General features: G+C 38.4%; 2 protein-coding genes and 1 pseudogene across 12 annotated transcripts in view; 2 read left to right on the top strand and 1 right to left on the bottom strand.

Moving 5' to 3' along the window:
* CEP70 (centrosomal protein 70) overlaps window positions 1–23004 on the top strand; it is an 86292-nt gene extending 63288 nt beyond the window's left edge. For 3 of the 8 annotated variants that reach the window (XM_012451122.3, XM_021666621.2, XM_064378739.1), the window contains 6 exons: window positions 4003–4149; window positions 4322–4490; window positions 4670–4784; window positions 6655–6734; window positions 9674–12541; window positions 19528–23004. In XM_012451122.3, coding sequence (XP_012306545.1) covers window positions 4003–4149; window positions 4322–4490; window positions 4670–4784; window positions 6655–6734; window positions 9674–9735 — 573 coding nt within the window. In that variant the 3' untranslated portion in view covers window positions 9736–12541; window positions 19528–23004. The remainder of the gene's footprint in view (window positions 1–4002; window positions 4150–4321; window positions 4491–4669; window positions 4785–6654; window positions 6735–9673; window positions 12542–19527) is intronic. The other 5 variants (XM_064378738.1, XM_064378736.1, XM_064378735.1 and 2 more) reach the window with 5 other exon arrangements.
* LOC105716479 (bifunctional purine biosynthesis protein ATIC-like) lies at window positions 13258–17761 on the top strand (annotated as a pseudogene).
* Window positions 17146–23100, bottom strand: part of ESYT3 (extended synaptotagmin 3) — a 49238-nt gene continuing 43283 nt past the window's right edge. For 2 of the 4 annotated variants that reach the window (XM_064378732.1, XM_064378733.1), the window contains exon 23: window positions 17146–23049. In XM_064378732.1, the coding sequence (XP_064234802.1) occupies window positions 23013–23049 (37 nt within the window). In that variant the 3' untranslated portion in view covers window positions 17146–23012. The remainder of the gene's footprint in view (window positions 23050–23100) is intronic. The other 2 variants (XM_012451115.3, XM_012451116.3) reach the window with 2 other exon arrangements.

Raw genomic sequence — 23100 nt, 5'->3', positions numbered from 1 at the left:
TCTTAGCCTTTATTTCATTATAATTGGGGATATTTTCTCCCTGTTCACACTTTATTTTCTGTCTCTCAGAACTGAGTTTATCTCCATCTCTGCTTATTCTATAGAACAAATAGTAAGCTAGCAGCCAACCCTACCTTTCCCTATCCTATTTATTCATGGAAGCCTACATTTTATTTACTTTATAGAGTTATTGTGTGTTTATTGCGTAGCTTCAGGTTTTATCAGTTTTTGTTAACTAGTTTGCTGAAAAGTAAATAGTTGAAATCAGTAGCATTTAACTTCTTTGCTCTTTAAACTTTAGATTTCTTAGTAACTAATACAATACATAGCGTATGTCTGTTACTGAAAACGTGATTCAGTGACAGTGTTTACCACAGAAGTCCTATTACATGAAGTACAAATAATGCAGAAGATATCTGTTTGAATATATAAGCTCCATGAAGACAGTGTTTTGTCTTATTTGTTCTCTGGCACATCCCCAATATCCTCCTGATGCATGAGTGCTCAATTAATATTTGTTAAACTAATGAAGCAGAATAATACATTCCAAGACAACAAAATTGGGGGTGGTGATGTTAATTTTTTAAAATTTCTTTTTATAGATTTTTTTTTAATTTATAAAAATTTTCCTTTTTATATAGGGCTCAGACAGCTATACAATACATAGACATTTTGATTGAGTGACAATGCTGGATAAATATACTTACTTTATAGGCTGGAGTTCCTCCACTCTGTATCTCAGAAGAGGGTAAAATAATTAGTAATTGTGTAAATCATGGTATTTCCTCAATCAGTGCCGGTCAGAGGGTTCTCCCAGTAGGAGGGAACAGTGCTGACTCTACCTTTGTCCTTCTCAGAAGTGATGGACTAGAAAAGGCCCTAGCCTTCCTAAGAGAAAAGACTAGAAGAGGAAAAAGACAAAGGGAAGAATCACATTAATGGATACTTATTGTCCATTTGCCATGCTAAGCCATTATGGGATAAACACAAGATTCAGACTAATTAGAGAAACAAAATATATTAAAAAATATGAAACAAAATTTAATCATTTATAATATCATTAAAAGAAATGAGTGACATAAAAATCGATTACCTGTGATTAAGTTCTAAGTGAATGATGCAGATAACTTGTGCTCTAGAGTCTGGAGGAGAAAGAGAACACTTTGATTATAGCCCCCAAGAAAGGCTTTGCCGTGGTGGTGGGTTCTTGCTATTGTATAGTTTTCTGAGTGGGAGGAGGCAGGAATTCACTTTATATTAGAATATTCTGAGGGCACCTAAAAGGAAATTATTAAGAATTAGTTACTCTGCCATTGAAGTAACTCATGGATTTTGAGCAGTGCCTCAGATATTAATAATACTACAGTTTTAGGGTCCAAATTAAGAAACTACATGAGATTCTCTGAGGCCTCATATCAAAGGTTATTTATAATGTAGCAACCTCTAAGTTTGGGACAACTATCTTCCCAGATTAGTTTTTTCCCTTAGGTTAAATTTGGCTTTAAAGAGTAGGATAGGTTTGAGGGATGAATGGATAAGCAAAATGTGGTATATACATACAGTGCCATATTATTCAGCCATAAAAAGGAAAGAAATTCTGACCCATGCAACATGGGTGAACATTATGATGACATTATGCTAAGTGAAATAAGTCAGTCACAGGAAGATTCCACTTACATGAGATACTTAGTGAAAATCATAAAGACAAAGTAGAGTGGTTATTGCAAGGGGGAGGAGGAAATGGGAAGTTACTATTTAATGGGTATAAAGTTTCAGTGTTACAAGATGAAGAGTTATGGAGATGGATGGTGGTGTTGGTTACACAACATTATGAATATTTTTAATAACACCGAACTTAAATTTAAAACTGGTTAAGATGGTGAATTTTATGTCTATTTTACTAGTTTTAAAAATTGGAAGAAAAGAAAGCTGGGAGAGACATGGAGCCAGCTGCCTCCATCTTTCTGTCTTTTCCCTCCTGCCTTTCCAAGAAAGGTGAACTACAGATGTTATAGCTTCCCCCAACCCAGTACACTCTTGAATACTTTGACTTTCCTATTCTCCAGTGCTTCAGAGGCCAGATATACATGGTAGGCCGGCCCATGGTAGTACTTCTACATCTCCACCACTGGGCAATGTAAAGAACCTAGGAGACCCTCTTACATTTTTCAGAGCTTACTTGATGGATTGTGCTACAACCATCCTCTCACTGCTTAGGAGACCAGAACATCTTTTCTTCTTAGCTTTGTAATACTCTTTTATTCTGAAGCAAAAATGTATTAGATTGGGTGTGCTTTTTTCCATAAATTACTTTATAAATGTGCCTTGTAGCTGGAGCATTGGTTAATAAAGGGGTCATTATGCTGTTTCTTCCTTTTTTTCCCCCCAAATTCTAGTGGCACTGATTGTAAAACATTCATTTGACACAGAATGTATTGCTACGAATTACTAAAATAGGTAACTGTCTTCCTACCAATTGAAAGGTTAAAGATACCAATATGTGAAGTCTGAGCCTTAAGTGGAGAGTGTCAAGTGAAGTACTAAAATAAGTTAGAAAAAGGAAGAATTTCTTATACTTCTTTCTGTTCTCTAGAGCTGTGCTGTCTTGTATGGTAGCCTCTAGCCGCATGTGGTTATTGATCTCTTGAAAAGTGGCTAGTCCTAATTGAGATGTGTTAGATGTGTAAAATATACACTGGATTTAGAAGACTTCATATGGGAAAAATTAAAATATTGATTTTATATTGAAATGATAATATTTTGGATATATTGGGTTAAATAAAATATATTATTACAGTTAATATCACATGTTTCTTTTCACTTTCCATACTATGGCCCTAGACAACTTAAAATTACTGTGGCTCACATTGCATTTCTTTTGGACAGCATTGCTCTAAAGGACTAAGCACTGTTCCATACATATATGAATTGAGTATCCCTTGTCTGCAGTGCTTGGGGCTAGATTAAGAATTTTTTTCAGATTTTGAAGTATATGCCATTTGAGCATCCCTGATCCAAAAATCCCAAATTCAGAATGCTCTAATGAGCATTTCTTTTGAGTGTCATGTTGCTCAGAGTTTCAGATTTTAGAGCATTTCAGACTTTTGGATTAGGGATTCTCAGCCTGTAGTAGATGTTCAGTAAATATTTGTTCATTGACCAGTCTAGAACTCTAAATTCAGTAGCCTTGCCCATTGTGCACAGTTTAAAATCACTTAGGGCATCACAACTAGGCCAAGAAAACAAAATAGAGTATTATAAAGTAGAATACATTTAGAGAACCTTTTACCTTGAAAACCTGCCTGGAGGTACATGTTATAACATTATGCTAAGTGAGAGAAGCCATTCATAAAAGACTGCTTATTGTATAATTCCATTTATGCAAAATGTCCAGAATAGGCAAATCCATAGAAACAGAAAATAGTTTAGAGGTTAACCCCTGGAGCTGTGGGAAGGGGAAAATGAGGAAAGAAGGACTGTGAGTGAGTCTGAGATTTCTTTTTAGGGTAATGGATATGTTCTGAAATTAGATAGTGCTGATGTTTGTACCTGTGTGAAAATATTAAAACTGAATTGTATACTTAATGAGGGTGAATTTTATGGTATCTGAATTACATCTCAATGAATCTGTTATATTCAAAACTAAAATACAAGGGCAAGTTTATTCTTTATGTATCAATAATTCAAAATAATAACATGAAACAATAATAAATAACATAAAATTAATTAGAGCACCCAGATTCAGAATAATCAATATATAATGTTTTCTGTAAAGCCTATGTTTACCTGGAGAAACCTAATTTTAACTGACTTGTTCTAAATTGGTAATAGTGTTATTAAACAATACCAATGATGGTTACATATATATATATTTTTAACCTGCCTGTATAATGTTTTATTAATTTTATAAAATACATAAAACTTATAATTTTATTAATTGTGTTATATTGCTATAGAAATTATTTAAATCAATAATACCATATAGTTTCTTTTGTTATAAAGGATTTGTATAAGTCCTTGAAAACACTATCTGCAGAATTGGTACCTTGGCATAATTGGAAGAAGCAGGAAGAAAATGAAGGTATCAAAGTTGAAGATTTGTTGTTTATAGTAGATACTATGTTGGAAGAAGTTGAAAATAAAGAAAAGGTAATACTTAATACTTATATAAATGGTCACATTCTAATGTACTCTTATGTCAAAAATTGATGATGTGGATATTAATATTTGTTCTACTAGAGTTCTATTTCTCTTTTAAAAGTTTTTATTTGGGATTATTTTAAGATATGAACTCTTTCTTTTTTACCTCTCTTTTGGACAGGACAGTAATATGCCAAACTTGCAAACTTTGCAAGCTATTGTCTCTCACTTCCAAAAATTATTTGATGTGCCTTCTTTAAATGGAGTCTATCCTCGAATGAATGAAGTTTATACTAGGCTTGGAGAAATGAACAATGCTGTGAGAAACCTCCAAGAACTCTTAGAATTAGGTGATGACCTAATTTGTCATTTTTGGTCCCCATTTAAGAATTGTTTTTAATAAATTAACAAAAAGTAGATTAAAAAATTTTTAAGTAAAAAAAATTGAGGATAACTGAAGCATAAAATGTTTGATGTATGTAATTTTGGAAATTCTCTGTTGAAATATCCTTTTATTTCTCTTTTGCAGATAGTTCATCTTCATTGTGTGTGTTGGTAAGCACTGTTGGAAAACTGTGTAGGCTGATTAATGAAGATGTGAATGAGCAGGTTATGCAGGTATTAGGACCTGAAGACCTCCAGAGGTACTTGTTTCAAAAGTTTACAGAGTATCATCCAGAATGGCCAGGTGTGGTGGCACACACCTGTAGTCCCAGCTACTTGGGAGGCTGATGTGGGAGGATCACTTGAGCCCAGGAGTTTAAGTCCAGTCTGGGCAACATAGTGACAGCCTATCTCTAAAAACAATAAAAGAAAAAATAAGTATTGTCCAGAATTCATGGAGGGGTGAAATTAAAGACTTTCAAAACTCATTTACCTTCCCTATTTGGAATAGCATCTTTTCTCTCTGTGTGTATGTGACTGTAGGCACACGCCACCATGCCCAGCTAATTTGTGTGTGTGTGTGTGTGTGTGTGTGCACGCGCATGGGTAGAGAGACAGACAAGGTTTCACCATATTGGCCAGACCAGTCTCAAACTCCTGGGCTCAAGCGATCTGCCTGCCTTGGCCTCCCAAACTGCTGGGATTACAGGTGTGAGCTACTGTGCCCAGCCTTGGAATAGCATCTTTTTTTTTTATTATTTTTTTTTTAAAGAAAGGGTTTCACCATGTTGGTCAGGCTGGTCTTGAACTCCCAACCTCAGGTGATCTGCCCGCCTTGGCCCCCAAAGTGCTTGGATTACAGGTGTGAGCCACTACGCCCAGCCTGGAATAGCATCTTTTAAACAACTTGACAATCTAAGATAATCGCACACCCTTAGGGACAGAGAAAATGCCAAGTATTTTAAAGATAAAAATAGATTGTACGGTCTATAAAGGTCAGGAACTCTTCAGCATAATCCTGTTCTCAGGAAATATTATATATGGAGAAATTCAAACCTTGTTAGCAACTTTATGTAGTTCTGATCATATCAATAAGTCCGATTTTTAGGACACTACTATAGACCACTGAATACTCATTAATAGTATATTTATTATTTGATTAAAAGATAAATATTAAGGATTTTTTAAAAGACAAGGTATCTGTAACATAAAACCTGGTTTGTTTGTTTATTTTTTGAGACAGAGTCTCACTCTGTCACCCAGGTGGAGTGCAGTGGCACAGTCTCAGCTTACTGCAACCTCCACCTCCCAGGTTCAAGCAATTCTTATGCCTCAGCCTCCCGAGTAGCTGGGATTACAGGCATGTGCCACCACGCCTGGCTAATTTTTGTATTTTAGTAGAGGTGGGGTTTCACCATGTTGGCCAGGCTGGTCTTGAACTCCTGACCTCAAGGGATCCTCCCGCCTTGGCCTCCAGAGTGCTGGGATTATAGGCGTGAGCCACTGCACCCGGCCTGATATTTTTTCTTAATGTTTAGTAGGATACTGGGTGTAAAAGCCAATTATTTTTAGAAAATGCTATAAAAGCATGGTGTCTCTAAGAAGTCTTGAGCTTAATGGGAAATTTGCCATGTTAAGAATGTTATATATAAATTTAACATTTACATTGATATTGAAATGCTTTTTTTTTTTTTTTTTTTTTTTTTTTTGAGACGGAGTTTCGCTCTTGTTACCCAGGCTGGAGTGCAATGGCGCAATCTCGGCTCACCGCAACCTCCGCCTCCTGGGTTCAGGCAATTCTCCTGCCTCAGCCTCCTGAGTAGCTGGGATTACAGGCACGCGCCACCATGCCCAGCTAATTTTTTGTATTAGTAGAGACGGGGTTTCACCATGTTGACCAGGATGGTCTCGATCTCTTGACCTCGTGATCCACCCGCCTCGTGAAATGCTTTTTTAAGAAAAGTGATATTAGATTAACAAAGAACTCAGAAAGGAAAAACTGTAGCAAATGATCATTAAGTTTATATTTAATTTGGCAACATAGTTTCTATTTTGAAAATGTTCTGTTTGTGATCAGATGCAAGAACCTCAAATTAGAAATTAGGTTTAAATTGTGCATTTTTTAAACAGCATTATCAACAAATTGGAAGAACATGAGGAATTTTTCCCAGCATTTCAGGCATTTACTAATGATCTACTTGAAATCTTAGGTAAGATCTCTGTTGGTGATGGTTAATTTCATAAATGTCAGTGCATTTGAGAAAGGTGTTCCTTAGTCACTGGATTAGTATTTTTGCCTAGTGGTTGGAAACCACTAACAGTTCTGGAAACACATTCCTTACAGACAGTTAGAGTTTGTTGGGATTACTCCACAGAACAGAAACACAGACTCTTAACAGAGGTAGCAACTGCCTTTGCTGGAGGACCTTATCATGAGAAATGGCATTATTTTGGCCATGCCTAGTTTAATCCTGGCTCTGTCATTGTCTCATGTGAAATATTGGTAGACTTTATGATCTTGGAAGGTCCTTCCTTTCTCTTTTTTTTTCTTAAGATAGCACCTATCTACAAAATTTTTTAAATATACAAATAACATTTCCTCTCCGGTGATATGAAGTAACATAAAGTCATAAATATCTATAGAAAGGAAAAGATGAAACGTTACATCGTACAGATGGTCAGATTGAAGGCTTCACTGGTAGTAGTGTCTCCTAAAAGGAAAAAAATTTGCTTAGGACTCATAAGATAAAATAGAGACCTTATCTAGCTTAAATGTAATTATATATGGCTATGAAATTAATTTATCTTACTATTAAGAACAATTTTTTTTTAAGTTACTGCTGTCAGGTAAGGAGGAAAAAACATTTAAAAGAACAATTTTTAAAGTTTTAAAGTGATTTATTCACTAGTGAATTCTTTTTTCTATATAGCTCATTTGAAAGATTTTTTTAAAGAATGGCTCTTTTTAGAAGAGGAGATGAAGCTTGGTAGGAAGATAAGAGAATGAGTAAATTAAAACTTGGTAAGAAGAATAAGTGAAAGAAGTATCTAATTAGAATATATAGCTTAGTGAACATAAAGGAAGTTTTGTGACCAGTTTTATGTGCACTGGGGAAGCACGGGAGACAGTGAGTGAACATGCTTTATTTAGGCTTGTTCACATATTTTAAAAGATCACAGCAAGTGAAAATGTGATTTGAAAGTGAAACTTGAGATGAGGTACAAAATTGCATAAGTGTATTGCCGATATCCTGAAGAACCTGGTTTCATAGAATAATATGATTCTACTTGCTTTGGGATGGCTATTAAGCAGTGATGTTCTCATCATTCATAAACATTTGGCACATGAATAAACATTTTAATAGGGTGTGCTGGTAACACTTCAGAATGCTTCTATAGAAACTTCCTTTCAGATATTATGACACTAAGCATGGTTCATAAAGATCATCTGCTTCAGAAAGCCAAGTTTCTCTGCAGATGAATTCTGTATTTTGGTCAAAGTTGAAATTCTGGGGTTAAACATTATATTTAACATTGGTAAAGTTAAATCTGGCAAACATGAGGTTTTTGTTGTTGTTGTTGATACTAGGTGTCACTAAGCATGTAGGTGCAGGATGGTATACTGAGTAACAGATATGGAGTGTACCTTTAGTGATTTTTAAAAATCCATTCTTTTTCTCATATAAGTGATGTGATTGTCTGAGGAAATCCCCATATCAGCCAAGGTCTTTGGCTGTGAGGTTCATTTGTAAGGCAGGTTTCTCATTTAGTGAGAAAACAGGTATAATTTCAGATTGGGTAGGAGGCAGAGTCAGGGAATAACTTGATCTTGTATCTTACCACAATGTAAGGGACGAAACAAATTCTCTGTTGTGGTTTGCTTATCTTGTTTCCTTTCCCATATCTTGATGCTTTATTAGTGGGTTCAGACAAGTATTCTGACTGAAGTTGAGAGCTTAAAGAACTAAATGAATAGTAGCAGAGCATGGGCTATGTGTTTAGGCTAAATGAAGAGTAACCAAGATCCAGCTAAGCAGTGGAGAGAGTTGGAATCCAAGAAAGCATGTTTTATGTAAAGGAATGCATTTTTAAATAATGGCTTAAGAGAATAAGCTAGAAAAAAATAGTAGGTATCTAGAGAACCCACCATTGTGGATTACCTTAAGTAGGGCTGGGATCTGGATAAGGCTAGCTGAAATAAGGTAGTCTTAGGAAGAAAAAAGCAAATTCAGAAAGAGCCTGTCAGAGAAGAACCTGGATTCGTTTATCTGGTAAGCTGGACCAAGCTAAGCTCTTTAAGACATTGCACTTGAGGTTTGTACTCTGATAAGGCTGTCTTGATTAGGCAGATACTTTTTTTTTTTGAGACATAATCTTGCTCTGTCACCCAGGCTGGAGTGCAGTGACACAATCTCAGCTCACTATAACCTCTCCCTCCCGGGTTCAAGCAATTCTTCTGCCTCAACCTCCCAAGTAGCTGGGATTACAGGCACCCACTACTATACCTGGCTAATTTTTGTATTTTTAGTAGAGATGGGGTTTCACCATGTTGGCCAGGCTGGTCTTGAACTCCTGACCTCAAGTGATCCTCCTGTCTCGGCCTCCTGAAGTGCTGGGATTACAGGCATTAGCCACTGCACCCGGCTGGCAGATACCTTTCATTCTAAAAGGTAGAGTGATCCACTACTGAGAAATCTTCCCAAGAAAATTAAAGAGGACAAGACTGTGTTCTATGAGAAGAAATTCCTAAGTCCTCACATGGAGACCCAGGGAGGAAGCGCCTCTACCTGAGATTTCATCGTGTAGGTGCACCCATGTAGTGATATAGATCTAATGAGATACTAATGTATCACAAATGTGGGCAGTTGGATCTGTTAATAAGGGCATGCTGCTAATGAAGTTAATACTAGAATCAGAGGGTACTTGTAGGTATGTGGTAGCTTTTATAAACAGAGCCCCTGTGAAGCGTCTGTATCTGAATCAGTAATAATCTATCATCACTATTGGAGAAAAACTTCATGTGCACAAAAGCACCATATTGTTGCCTTTATGTTTGGGGTTTGCCTTTGCATATAGGTTCTTATTTCATGTGAATTTATCACTAGGAAAAGTAGTTACTGTCTTTTATTATTACTGTTTTTTATTACAGAAATTGATGACTTGGATGCCATTGTACCTGCAGTAAAGAAATTAAAAGTACTTTCATACTGAAAACAAATCATTTTTACTGTGTAAATTGTATTCTTAACATTTTGTATTTTGTAGAATTGATCTTTTGAGACAAGGGTTATAAAATGTATTTGCTGTCAGAATTCATCCCCTTCTTAGTATTGGGTCATTCTTCATCTATATAATTTTTATTACTTTTGAGATTCTTATACAGAAAATAGTTGCTAAGGTAAAGTAGTTAATTAACTTTAGATCCCTTCATTTCTTAAGCAATTATTCGGTGCTTAAAATTTAAGGTTGTTTTAGAGTGGAGTTTGTGAGTACAAGAGGAACCCAGGGAGAGAGATTGCAAGTAGTATGTTGCAATCTTTTAAATTCAGTCTGTAGTGATCTTCGGGCCATGGCAAAAGGAATGCCAAGGGCTCTCTTAAGTGTAGCCAGTATGAAGCTACTGCTCTCCTGGCAAGGATTAATTGGGACATTCTGTTAAGATACCCCTCATGGCAGTTGCCCTTTCAAAGCAGGAGGAAGAAAAGGAAGAAAGAAAAACTTTCATCATTTCTGTTAGGGTAGGAAATGGATCATGGGGTAAAATAGACGAGTAGATAGAAGTCTCTCATTTAGAAAGTGTCTTTTTTGCAATTTTGATGTAATGCACTTTTTAGAAGGATTTGAGATCTCAGATAAAATTTATGTAAAGAATTTCCAAACATAAGTGTCCTCAGTGACTTACTTGTATATTACTCACAAATAATGAGTGATATTCTCTTTCTAGGCTGAACCTTCCTTGGGCAACTTGTACATCCTTGGTGCATTTTATGTAAGAGTACTTTACTTGCTGCCTTGTATTTATTCTATATTCTCAATATTTAGTCACATTTTCTTAAGGGTCAGTGTTCTGCCTCATACCCATGAGTACAAGCCACTTTGGACTGTGCTTCCCCATTCTGTAAGTAGCAGGCCTAGGAAGATTTCTCTGTCATTCTTGTTGGTGGGCATGTAGAGTATTATAACACATTTCCAGGAAGCAGCATGGTGGAATGGTGAGTAAATGTCAGCAAACAAGCATCCACATCCTTGGTGTTGTGACCTTAGAGATCAGACATAAGATAATAGACTCCTTCTAAATGCAAAATTCTTTGTCGTGATAACTTGCAGTTACATTTCTAAACACTAACTTAAAATTTGTGGAAGAACTTGTGTCTTGAGGGTTGGGTACAAAAAGTATTTGGATATTCAATAATGTAAACAGTATGAACTGATTAAATTATTCTAAGAAATTGAAGGCAGGCCAAGATGGCAGAAGAGAAGCCTACAGTATTGATCCCCATGGCAGGAACACCAAATTTTAACAACTGTCGACACACAGAAAAGCACCATCACAAGAACCAAGAATCAGGTAAGCAACCACAGTATTGGTTTTAACTTCATATTGCTGAAGGAGGCATTGAAGAAGGTTAGAGAGAAAGCTTTGAATCACTGATGCCACCCCTCCCTGTCTCCCTGCAGGCTGCACTATGGGATCTGAGTCTGTGCATTTGGGGGAGGGAGAGCACAGCAGCTGGGGGACTTCACATTGAACTCAGTGCTGCCTTGTCATAGTAGAGAGTAAAGCCACGCTGGGCTAAGCCAGCACAAATGCACGGAGGGAGCATTTGGACAAGACCTAGCCAGAGTGGAATCACCCATCCCAGCTATCAGAACTTGAGTTCCTTAGCAAGCCTTGCCACCGTGGGCCAAAGTGCTCTGGGGTCCTACGTAAACTTGAAAGACAGTCTAGGACATAAAGACTGCAGTTAATTCCTAGGCAACTCTTAGTGCTGGGTGGGCTCAGAACCAGAGGACTAGGGTGATACAAGACCTAGGGAGACACCAGCCAGTGCAGCTAAGGGAGTTCTTGCACCACTCCTCCCCCAACCCTAGGCAGACAGCAATGAACGTGACTCTGCTTCTGCTTAAGGAGAGGAAAGCAAAGAGTAAAGAGGACTTTGTCTCGCATCTTGGATACCAGCTCAGGCACAGTAGGGTAGGGCATGGGGTAGAGTCGCAACGCCTCAATTCCAGCCCCTAGCTCACGAACATTTCTAGACATACCTTGGATCAATAGGGAAGCCACTGCCTTGAAGGGAAGGACCTTGTTCTGGTGGGATTCATCACCTGCTGACTGAAGCGCCCTTGGGCCATGAATAACCAGCAGCAATACCCAGATAGTATGCTGTGGGCCTTGGGCTCTGAGACATGCTGACTTCAGATGTGACCTAGCATATTCCCAGTTGTGGCTATGATAAAAGACTCCTCTTGTTTGAGAAAAGCAGAGGGAAAAGTAAAGGGGACTTTGTCTTGTCACCTTAGGTACCAGCTCAGCCACAATAGAGTAGAGCTTTTGGGGTCCCTGAATCCAAGCCTAGGCTCTTGGATAGCATCGCCTATTGGACCCTGCCCTGGGCCAAAGGGGAGCCCATTGCCCTTCAGGGTGAGTCCCAAGCCTGGCAGCATTCACCACAAGCTGGCTGAGTAACCCTTGGGCTTTAAGTGAACATTGGTGGTAGCCTAGCAGAACCCCCTGTGTGCCAGTGGTGATGATGGCCACAGGGAGAAGCTCCTTTGCCAATGGCAAGGGGAAGAAAGAGCAGGAAGGACTTCATATTGTGGTTTGAGTGCCAACTTGGCCACAGTAGAATAGAACATCAGGCAAAATTCTACGGTTTTTGACTCTAACCTCTGGCTCCCAGACAGCATCTCTGGACCTGCCCAGCACCTAGGGAAACTTGCCACCCTGAAGCAAAAGACACAAACCTAGTTGGCTTCACCACCTTCTGATTGTAGAATTCTACAGCCTTGAGTGAAGGTAGGTGGTAGTCAAGTAGTGGTTAGAGCCGGCCTTGGGCAAGACCCAGTGATGTGCTGGCTTCAATGCAGTCCCAGTGGTGGTGGCCACAGGGGTCCTTGCATCGCCACAACCTAGTTCCACACAGTTCAGCACAGAGAGAGACTCCACTTGTTTGGGAGAAAGAAGGGAAAAGAACAGTCTGGTAATCCAGAGAATTCTTCCAGATCTTATCCGAGACCATCAAGGTGGTATCTCTATGAGTCTGCAAAAACCACAGCATTATTGGTGTTGGGGCCCAAGTCCCTTTGAATACCTGGAAAGCATTCTTAAGAAGGATGGGCACAAACAAACCCAGACTATAATAAATTCCTAAGTCTTCAATGCCCAGATGCCAGTGAACATCTATGAGCATCCAAGACAACATGACCTCACCAAATGAACTGAATAAGGGATCAGGGACCAAGCCTGGAGAAACAGAAATACATGACCTTCCAGACAGAGAATTCAAAATAGCTGTTTTGAGGAAACTCAAATTCAAGACAACACAGAAAAGGAATTCAGAATTCTATCAGATAAATTTAACAAAGTAATTGAAATAAATAAAAATAAGCAGAAACTCTGGATTTGAAAAAAGCAATTGGCATAATGAGAAATGCAGCAGCATTTCTTTATAGCAGAATTGATCAAGCAGAAGAAAGAATTAGTGAGCTTGAAGACAGGCTATTTGAAAATACACGGGGGAGAAAAAAAAAAAAGTATGCCTGCAAGATCTAGAAAATAGCCTCAAAAGAGCAAATTGCCACACATGGTGTCGCCGCTGCTGCCTCCCGCTTGCCCCAGACCCAGTGTCTGCCATCGTGGCTCCCGGCCAGCTCGCCTTGTTCAGGGTCTCTGACAAAATAGGCCTTATGGAATCTGCAAGAAACCTGACCTCTCGGTTTGAATCTGGTCACTTCCGGAGGGACTGCAAAAGCTCTCAGGGATGCTGGTCTGGCAGTCAGAGATGTCTCTGAGTTGACAGGATTTCCTGAAATGTTGGGGGGACGTGTGAAAACTTTGCATCCTGCAGTCCCTGCTGGAATCCTGGCTCACAGTATTCCAGAAGATAATGCTGACATGGCCAGACTTGATTTCAATCTTATAAGAGTTGTTGCCTGCAATCTCCATCCCTTTGTGAAGACAGTGCCTTCTCCAGGTGTAACTGTTGAGGAGGCTGTGGAGAAAATTGACATTGGTGGAGTAAACTTACTGAAAGCTGCAGTCAAAAACCATGCTCGAGTGACAGTGGTATGTGAACCTGAGGACTATGTGACAGTGTCCACAGAGATGCAGAGCTCCGAGAGTAAGGACACCTCCTTGGAGACTAGATACCAGTTAGCCATGAAGGCATTCACTCATACGGCACAATACGATGAAGCAATTTCAGATTATTTCAGGAAACAGTACAGCAAAGGCATATCTCAGATGCCCTTGTGGTATGGAATGAACCTTCATCAGACCCCTGCCCAGCTGTATACACAGAAGCTCAAGCTTCCCATCACAGTTCTAAATGGAGCTCCTGGATTTATAACCCTGTGCGATGCTTTGAACCTGGCAGCTGGTGAAGGAACTCAAAGAGGCGTCAGGTATTCCAGCCGCTGCCTCTTCAGCCGCTGCCTCTTTCAAACATGTCAGCCCAGCAGGTGCCGCTGTTGGAATTCCACTCAGTGAAGATGAGGCCAGAGTCTGCATGGTCTTTGATCTCTATAAAACCCTTACACCCATTTCAACGGCATACGCAAGAGCAAGAGGGGCTGCTAAGATGTCGTCATTTGGCGATTTTGTGGCATTGTCTAACGTTTGTGATATACCAAGTGCAAAAATTATTTTCAGAGAAGTCTCTGATGGTATAATTGCCCCAGGATATGAAGAAGAAGTCTTGACAATACTTTCCAAAAGGAAAAATGGAAACTACTGTGTTCTTCAGATGGACCAGTCTTACAAACTAGATGAAAATGAAGTTCAGACTCTCTTCAGTCTTCATTTGAGCCAGAAGAGAAATAATGGTGTTGTCGACGTCATTATTTAGCAATGTTGTCACCAAGAATAAAGATCTGCCAGAGTCCACCCTCCGAGACCTCATCATAGCCACTATTGCTGTCAAGTACACTCAGTCCAACTCCGTGTGCTATGCCAAGAATGGGCAGGTTATTGGCATTGGAGCTGGACAGCAGTCTCATATACACTGCACCCGCCTAGCAGGAGATAAGGCAAACTACTGGTGGCTTAGACACCATCCACAAGTGCTCTTGATGAAGTTTAAAACAGTAGTGAAGAGAGCAGAAATCTCCAATGCCATCAGTCAATATGTGACTGGAACCATTGGTGAGGATGAAGATTTGATAAAGTGGAAGGCCCTGTTTGAGGAAGTCCCTGAATTATTCACTGAGAAGAAGAAATGGGTTGACAAACTGAGTGAAGTTTCTGTCAGCTCTGATGCCTTCCCTTTCAGAGATAATGTAGACAGAGGTAAAAGGAGTGGTGTGGCATACATTGCGGCTCCTTCTGGCTCTGCTGCTGACAAAGTTGTGATTGAGGCCTGCGATGAACTGGGAATCATCCTCGCTCATACGAACCTTCGGCTCTTCCACCACTGATTTTATCACACCCTGTTTTATGGTTTGCTTACATGTAGGTGAACAGTCACACGTGAAACTTTGAGAATAACTTTAAAAAAAAATAAAACAGTACATCTTAAAAAAAAATAATAAAATAAAAAAGAGCAAATCTATAAGTTACTGGTCTTACAGAGGAGTTAGAGAAAGGGGTAGAAAGTTTTATTGAAAGGTATAGTATCACAGAACTTAAACTTAGAGAACAATCTCAAGTATTTAATACAAAAAGGTTATGTAACACCAGGCAGATTTAACCCAAAGGAGATGACTTCAAGGCATCTAATAAACTCCCAAAGGTCAAGGATAAAGAAAGGATCCTAAAAGCGGCAAGAGAAAAGAAAGATTATAAACGGAGCCCTTGATGAACCAATTAAAAATAACAACTCTTCAAGACATACTACAATAAGGCTGGATATGGTGGCTCATGCCTGTAATCCCAGCACCCTTGGAGGCCAAGGCAGGCAGATCTCCTGAGGCCAGGAGTTCAAGACTAATCTGATCAACATGGCGAAACCCTGTCTCTATTAAAAATACAAAAATTAGCTGGATTGGTGGCATGCACCTGTAGTCCCAGCTGCTTGGGAGGCTGAGGCATGAGGATTGCTTGAACCCAGGGGCAGAGCTTGCAGTGAGCTGAGATCACACTACTGCACTCCAACCTGGGCAACAGAGAGAGATTTCATCTCAAACCAATAAAAAATAATTTCTTGCCTGGTATCCCAGCCCTTTGGGAGGCTAAGGTGGGCGGATCACTTGAGGTCAGAAGTTCGAGACCAGCCTGGCCAACATGGAGAAACCCCATCTCTAGTAAAAAATACAACGACAAATTAGCCAGGTTTGGTGGCTCATGCCTCTAATCCCAACTACTTGGGAGGCAGGAGAATTGCTAGAACTTGGGAGGCAGAGGTTGCAGCGAGCTGAGATAATACCACTGTACTCTAGCCTGGGCAACAGAGCGGGACTCTGTCACAAAAGAAAAAAACAAAAGTATTAACTTCTCAAGATATGCACAGTACAATAAAATATGAAGAAAAACAGAAAAAACTTTAAAAGGCGGGGGATGGAGTTCAAGTGTAGAGTTTTTATTTTTGCTTGCTTGTTTATGCAATCAGTGTTGTCATCAGTTTAAAATAATGAATTATAACTTGTTGTAAGCCTTGCAGTAACCTCAAATCTAAAAATACACAAAACATAAAAAAACAAGAAATTAAATCATACCACCAGAGAAAACCACCTTTACTAAAAGGAAGACAAGAAGGAAGGAAAGAGAAAAAGAAGACTACAAAACAATCAGAAAAGAAAATGGCAGGAATAAGTCCCTACTTATCAATAATAACATTGAAGGTAAATGGACTAAACTCTACAATCAAAACACAAAGAGTGGCTGAATGGATGAAGAAACAAGACCCAATGATCTATTGCTTACAAGAAACACATTTAACCTATAAAGGTACACACAGGCTGAAAAGAAAGGGATAGAAAAAGATATTCCATGCCATTGGAAACCAATAAAGAGCAGGAGTAGCTGTAATTATATTAGACAAAATAGATTTCACAACAACACTGTAAGAAGAGAGACAAAAAGGTCATTATACAATGATAAAGGGGTCAATCCAGCAATAGGATATGCTTGCAAATACATACGCAGCCAATACTGGAGCACACAGATATGTAAACTAAATATTATTAGAGCTAAAGAAATATAATTTAAAAATTAAATTTTGTCAGCTGGCTTAAGACCTGTGGTTAAGACTTAGTTTAAAATAGAAGTTTTCAAACTCTTCTTCAGAGGGTTCAGGCTTTATTGAAGGTGCTTCAAGGGCCACTGAGAAGGATAGTGCCACTAACAGAAATAGCTTTAGGCTTTCCCTATCAGATCCACTTTTATCCAATTTTTATTATTAAAAATATAAATAAGTAGTGCAGTTATTGTTTAACAATATTTAAGCATTTAAAATGTAAAATACGTTGATTTTAAAACAATTTTATTGATGTATCCTTGACATATAATAAACTGTACATATTCAAAGTTTACATACAATTTGGTAAGTTCTGATATACATATACACCTGTGAAATCATCACCACAATCTAAATAATAGACATACCCATCATTCCAAAAGTTTTCTGTGCCCTTGGTAATCCTTCCCCACCTTCTCCCCTCCCTCCTATTATTATCCCAATTTTTATTTTAATCACTTCTTTTTTTTTTTTCAAATAGCTCTGTCACTTTTGTGTGTGTGTGTATGCCTAAACCAATATAGTTTTGACTGTTTTTATAAAACTGGAATATTGTGTATGTTAAAAATATTTCTAATTTGTTCAATATTGTTTGTACTGTGCATCCATGTTGTTTTTGTTAGGTTTAGGTCATTTGTTTTCATTGCTATATAGTATTCTATCTATGAATATTTCACAGTTCATTTGTTCAAGAAGTTGACATTTGGGTCATTTTCAGTTCTTGGCTACTGTGAATAGAGCTGCTATCAATGTGCATTGTCATGCGCTTGTATGCAAGTTTTCTAGAGCATATATCCAGAACTGAGATATATACAACTGGGTCATAGGGGAAACATAGGGAAATGTGTATGGCCACATAGGCCATGTACTACTGTACCACTTGAGGCAGTAGCATTTCTATAGATAACAGTGTGAGTGAAGCTTCTGGAGGCATACAGAGTGGTGACTTTGGTAGGGAATTTGTATCTTCAACTTTAGGAGAAAACGAAAAACTATTTTCCAAAATGGTTGTACCCATTTATACTCCTCCCACAGCAAGGTATGAAACCTCCCACTTTTCCACATCCTTTTTGCCAATGTATAGAGCTATTATTGTGCTTTTAATATTTATTCCCTGATTACTAATGAAGTTAAGCAACTTTTATTAATTGGACATTTGCATGTCATTTTTGAAGTGCTTCTATCTTTTGCCCATTTTTCTATCGGATTGACCTAGTAATTTGTAAAAGTTACTTATATATTCTGGACATGAGCCCTTTGACAGTTACGTGTATTACAAATGTCTTCTTCCATTCTGTGAAATATCTTTCCATTTTCCCATAGTGTTTTAAGAGATGGGATCTCACTATGTTGCCCAGGCTGGCCTTGAACACCTGGGCTCAAGTGATCCCTCCCACTTTAGCCTTCCAAGTAGTTGGGACTACAAGTGTGTGCCACCACACTGGGCTATAGTTTATTTTTATGAACAGAAGTACCTAATTTTCATGGAGAGATGTATGGGTCTTTTAGTTAGTGCTCTTTGCATCTTACAGAATCTTGCTTCAGTCACAAGTTGTGAAATTATTCTGTATTATCTTATAGCTGTAGTTTTGCTTCACACACTTAGTTTAATACACCTGGAGTTTATTGATTTTCGAATGTGATATAAAGGGCCATTTCGTATTTTCTCACATGAATATCCAATGTCCCAGCACCGTTTATTGAAAAGGCTATTCCCTTTGTTCACAGTGCTGCCTCTGTCATAAATTGAGTATCTATATGTGAATGCGTCTGTTTCTGGGCTCTTCTCTGTTCTTTTGGCCCAGTTGTCTCCCTGCATTAGTACCACCCTGTCTTAGTTATTACAGCTTGAAAATGAACCTTGGTGTTCAGTTGAAGGCTTTCTACCCTTTGTAGTTCCATGTAAATTGAATCTGCCTATCAAGTTACACATACATACAACCTGTTCATTTATTGGGCTTTCATTAAATATATAGATTAATTTGAAGAGAAATAGCATTTGTTGGGTTTTCCGACCTCAGACATGGCATAGCTCTCCATGTTTAGATTTACTTTAACATTTCTTTAAAAAGTTTTACAGTTTTCCTATAGGGATTGTTGAATGTATTCATATAATTTCATATTTTTGTGCACTTTTTATTTTCTGTTAGGGAACAGAACTACAGTTTTTTTTTAACATTGATTCAAGCAAACTTGCTGAAGACTTTCTGGTTAATTCTAGCAATTTAGATTATCTTGGATTTCATGCTCATGATCATATCATCTGCACATAAAGGTTTTGCTTAGATATACCTATTTTTGCTCTATTACTCAAGCTGCAATATAGTGTTGAATAGAAGTGGTAACAGGAAGCAGCTGTTCCTTAATATGATGCTTGCTGCCATTAATATAAACAAATCTAAATGATTCTTGATCTTTTCATCTTTTTACTTTCAGCATTTCTGTGTTTGACATGAACCTCTTATAAACAGCATGTAACTGCTTTTTACTTTTATTCCATTTGACGTTCTAGATTTTAAGTAAGTTTTTATTGTAATTACAAATACATTTAGAAGTCTTTTGACCCTCTTTTTTATTGTCTAATTATGTCTTTGTATTCCCGTTTTTGCAGGGTTGATTTTTCTTTACAACTTTTTCTCCTCCATTGCTAATTTGTAAGTTTTACCTATCAACTTTATTGGCTTTCTACTATTACTTTATTTTCATAGTTATTTTGCAATTTTGAACACATACTAAGGAGAGAGAAACCATATTGCACAGGTAACCAAACATGAAAAACTTAATCATCTTTTACTAGTTAGCAATTCTTGTGTTTACTACTAAAAGGGGTAGAAGTGGACTCTAGGGGATACAGAATATCAACTTTGGGATGCAGATGCTTTCCCCCAGGGGTAAGGAGAGAGAACAAGAAAGGAAGTTAGAAACTAGCTAAGTGCCTCCCTACCAGGCTGAGATTTAGACCTCCTCTGGCTGCCATAGGAACATGCAACCCATTTGTGGCTAAGAAACTTGCCAAAAGGTGCTGTCTGCTGATAAAGGCCATGGTTCTTAGGGCATGAGCCAAGGGTAAACTGTGGGGTGCGCTTAGGTAATTGAGAACAGCTCTATACGCCAATGGAAAACCATGGAAAACAGCAGAACAGCCTCTTCTTCCTGCTGTAGCCTTGCAGTGTCCTTCCATCGCCCCCTATTGGCAAAGCCAAACATCAAGCCCGCCGAGAAGTGGGGAAAGGAGACAGACATCAATTTGAAGCTGAGAGGTAATGAATTTGTTACTGAGTCATACACAATTATATTTTTAAGATAAACATCTTTAGCTTCCTAAATAACATATGGTCTTGAATACTTTCTTCTGAATCGGCCTAGCTGCCTCTTCTTAGTACTAGCATTTTAGTTCTACTGTATTTCCGAACACAAAATCTTTGGTTATTTGTTTATATCTTGTGAACAATCAAAACTTGCTTAGGTTTGCCAAAGTATTTTATGGATTTCTTTGCTCTCCACTGCTGCTCACATGCCATTTCTGCCTTACTGGTACATTTTCCTTCTTGCTGAAATATATGTATGGCTATTTTTCAGTTTGATATTCCTGCACGTTTAATATATTTTTTAAGTCTGTTTTTGTTTTGTGTCATAATTTTTGCTCATGGGTTTCCCTTTAGTGACAGCTATCTGCTGCAGTTGTCATACATGTGCCCTGGATGTGAGTGGCAACGCTGTGGGGCCAGTTTTATGGTTGCCTCCATCAAGGTGTCACAGGTTCCAGGTTCTAAACCAATATTCACATTCCTTCCTAGGTTTGGGGGTTTCTGTACCAAGTTGATGTTAACTTCAGACCCTATGCCCCTGCATATTAGCTGATTGTTTCCACCCACTGCTGAAAACCAATTCTTGTCCACAGTGGCAGCCAAGGTATTAACTTTCCAGGCTCCCTGCCCCTCACACAGGGCCTATCTATATAACCTTGGCTCCTGTCTGGTGTGTATTAAAATTCTGGTTCCCCTCTACATTTTAACTCCCCTTTGGACTATCACCAGTAATTTACCTATGTTTCCTGACAGATAAGAATGGTTTAATTGACCATGTTTAAAATAAATGTTTATGGTTTAAGTTTGGAAGAGGAGGGGTAGGTTTTCACTTGTCTGCCATTTTGATCAGCTGTTGTTTTATGGTTGCTAATGTTTCAGATGTGTCTATGATACATTTCCTTATTTCTCTGGTGATTCTCTATTTTCAAGGCACTTGTCTATTTAGGGAGCAATTAGAATGCCATCGTGAGGTAGACAGGGTAGGCATCAATGCTCCATTTTAATATGAGAATTTTCCATTTAAAATAGAAACCTCAGCAGAAACAAATTTCACCATGGATCATCTGTGTACTTAAAACAGTCTTGGATGATGAGGGTAAAAAAGAATTCAAGTAGCTTATAGTTCAGTTGGAGAGTAAACAAATAATACCAAATACGATATAAGTATTTGCTTTGCATGTAACCTTAGCAGGTGCCTAATAACAATTTTTTTTTGAGATGGAGTCTTGCTCTGTCACCCAAGCTGGAGTGCAATAGCATGATCTCAGCTCACTGCAACCCCTACCTCCCGGGTTCGAACGATTGTTCTGCCTCAGCCTCCCAAGTAGCTGGGACAACAGGCATGCACCATCACACCTGGCTAGTTTTTGTACTTTTACCATATTGGCCAGGCTTGTCTCAAACTCCTGACCTCATGATCTGCCCGCCTTGGCCTCCCAAAGTGCTAGGGTTACAGGCATGAGCCACCCAGCCCAGCCCTAATCAACATTTTTTAAAAACTTAGTGGTGTTACAAAGGCTGTGAACTATTAAAATGGAAAATACTCAGTATCAACAGTAAATGCTACAGGCAGTAGGAAGAGGTCATTTCAGTGTGGATTGACTTAATAGAGGAGATAGATGATAGGTTTGAGACAGATGATAGGTTTGAGACAAGACTTGAAGGCAGAGCATAGTACTTGGACTATTCTGGAATAGAACATCTGCACGTAAATAAGGTAGCAGAAAACAGGAATAAGAGTAACATAACAAAATCTTTGTTTTAGAATGTTGTCCTGATTGAGAAAAGCGGCAGTGAAGGCAGTGGCCGAGACAGAAAACTGATGGCAGGTAGCGGTGTCTGAGTCGGTAAAGGAGAAGAGGAGGTCCAGGAATGTTAGAGGGTATGTGAAGTATATTTGGTCTTGTAAAGTCTGAAATGTAAAAACGGCACTTAAGTATAATTTATGTATTTTGCTTTTAACCTGTTATTTAGGTAAACCAAACACCTCTTTAGAAAAGTAGAATAGCCTAAAGTTATCTGAAAGAGATATAGAAAGCTCCCTTTTCTCTGATGGTGACACTCTTCAGCAGTCTCCAATGCTTTGCTATGAGAGTCAGACAGAGACCTGGGTTTGGAACTTGGTTTGCATTTTCCTATGGAAATAATGCTATATGCTGGAGTTTTGGCCCTTAGACCAGAATATTTATTTATCTCAAGGTATTTAAATATGTAACATTTTTGCCACTAGGGAAATACATTTTTAGCTCCAGGTCAAATAAAAGAACAAATCTCCAGGCAGACAAGTACCACAGGTGGCAGCCAGAAGGGCTTTGGCAGTGTTAGCTCTTGGCAGTTCTGAGTTTCCCTTTAACCAGTCACTGCCCAGGAATGCTGGTAGTGGCTCCAGAAACAGACCTGCCCTAGCCCCTATGCCAGGGGCAGGACACTTTCTGGTACATACATACATTCAGGCAAGTCCTAAATCAGATGGTATATAATTACCTACTAAAAGTGAAAAATCACCACTGAGGTTTGGATAAGTTAGTAGGCACAAATATATCATTTGTTTCTGGACTTGAACAAAAAAATCCAACAAAAAAAGTAGTTCTTGCTTTTATATAACCTCTTCCTTATGCTATTCAGTCATGCAGTTAAATTCCACACAAGAATGTATGTATATAATTTCAAGTGGTTGTTCTTATTTAAATGACAAAATATACATTATTTGATGTATATGATCCAAAAGAAAAAATATATACATATATACACATTTTAAAATAAAGGTGAATGATAATGATTCTCATCGTCAGCTTCTGGGCTGTCCATTTGGAGTCAGCTCATACCTGTAAGACAGTTAGGTTTGGACTTAACGTTAGTAGTGACAGTGTATTGTG

This window comes from Aotus nancymaae, unplaced genomic scaffold, assembly GCF_030222135.1.
Source record: "Aotus nancymaae isolate 86718 unplaced genomic scaffold, 86718_ANA_hifiasm-v0.15.2.pri h1tg000019l, whole genome shotgun sequence".
Lineage (NCBI taxonomy): Eukaryota > Metazoa > Chordata > Mammalia > Primates > Aotidae > Aotus > Aotus nancymaae.
Note: the sequence above shows the minus strand (reverse complement) of the source record. Positions and strands in the feature narration are given on the sequence as shown.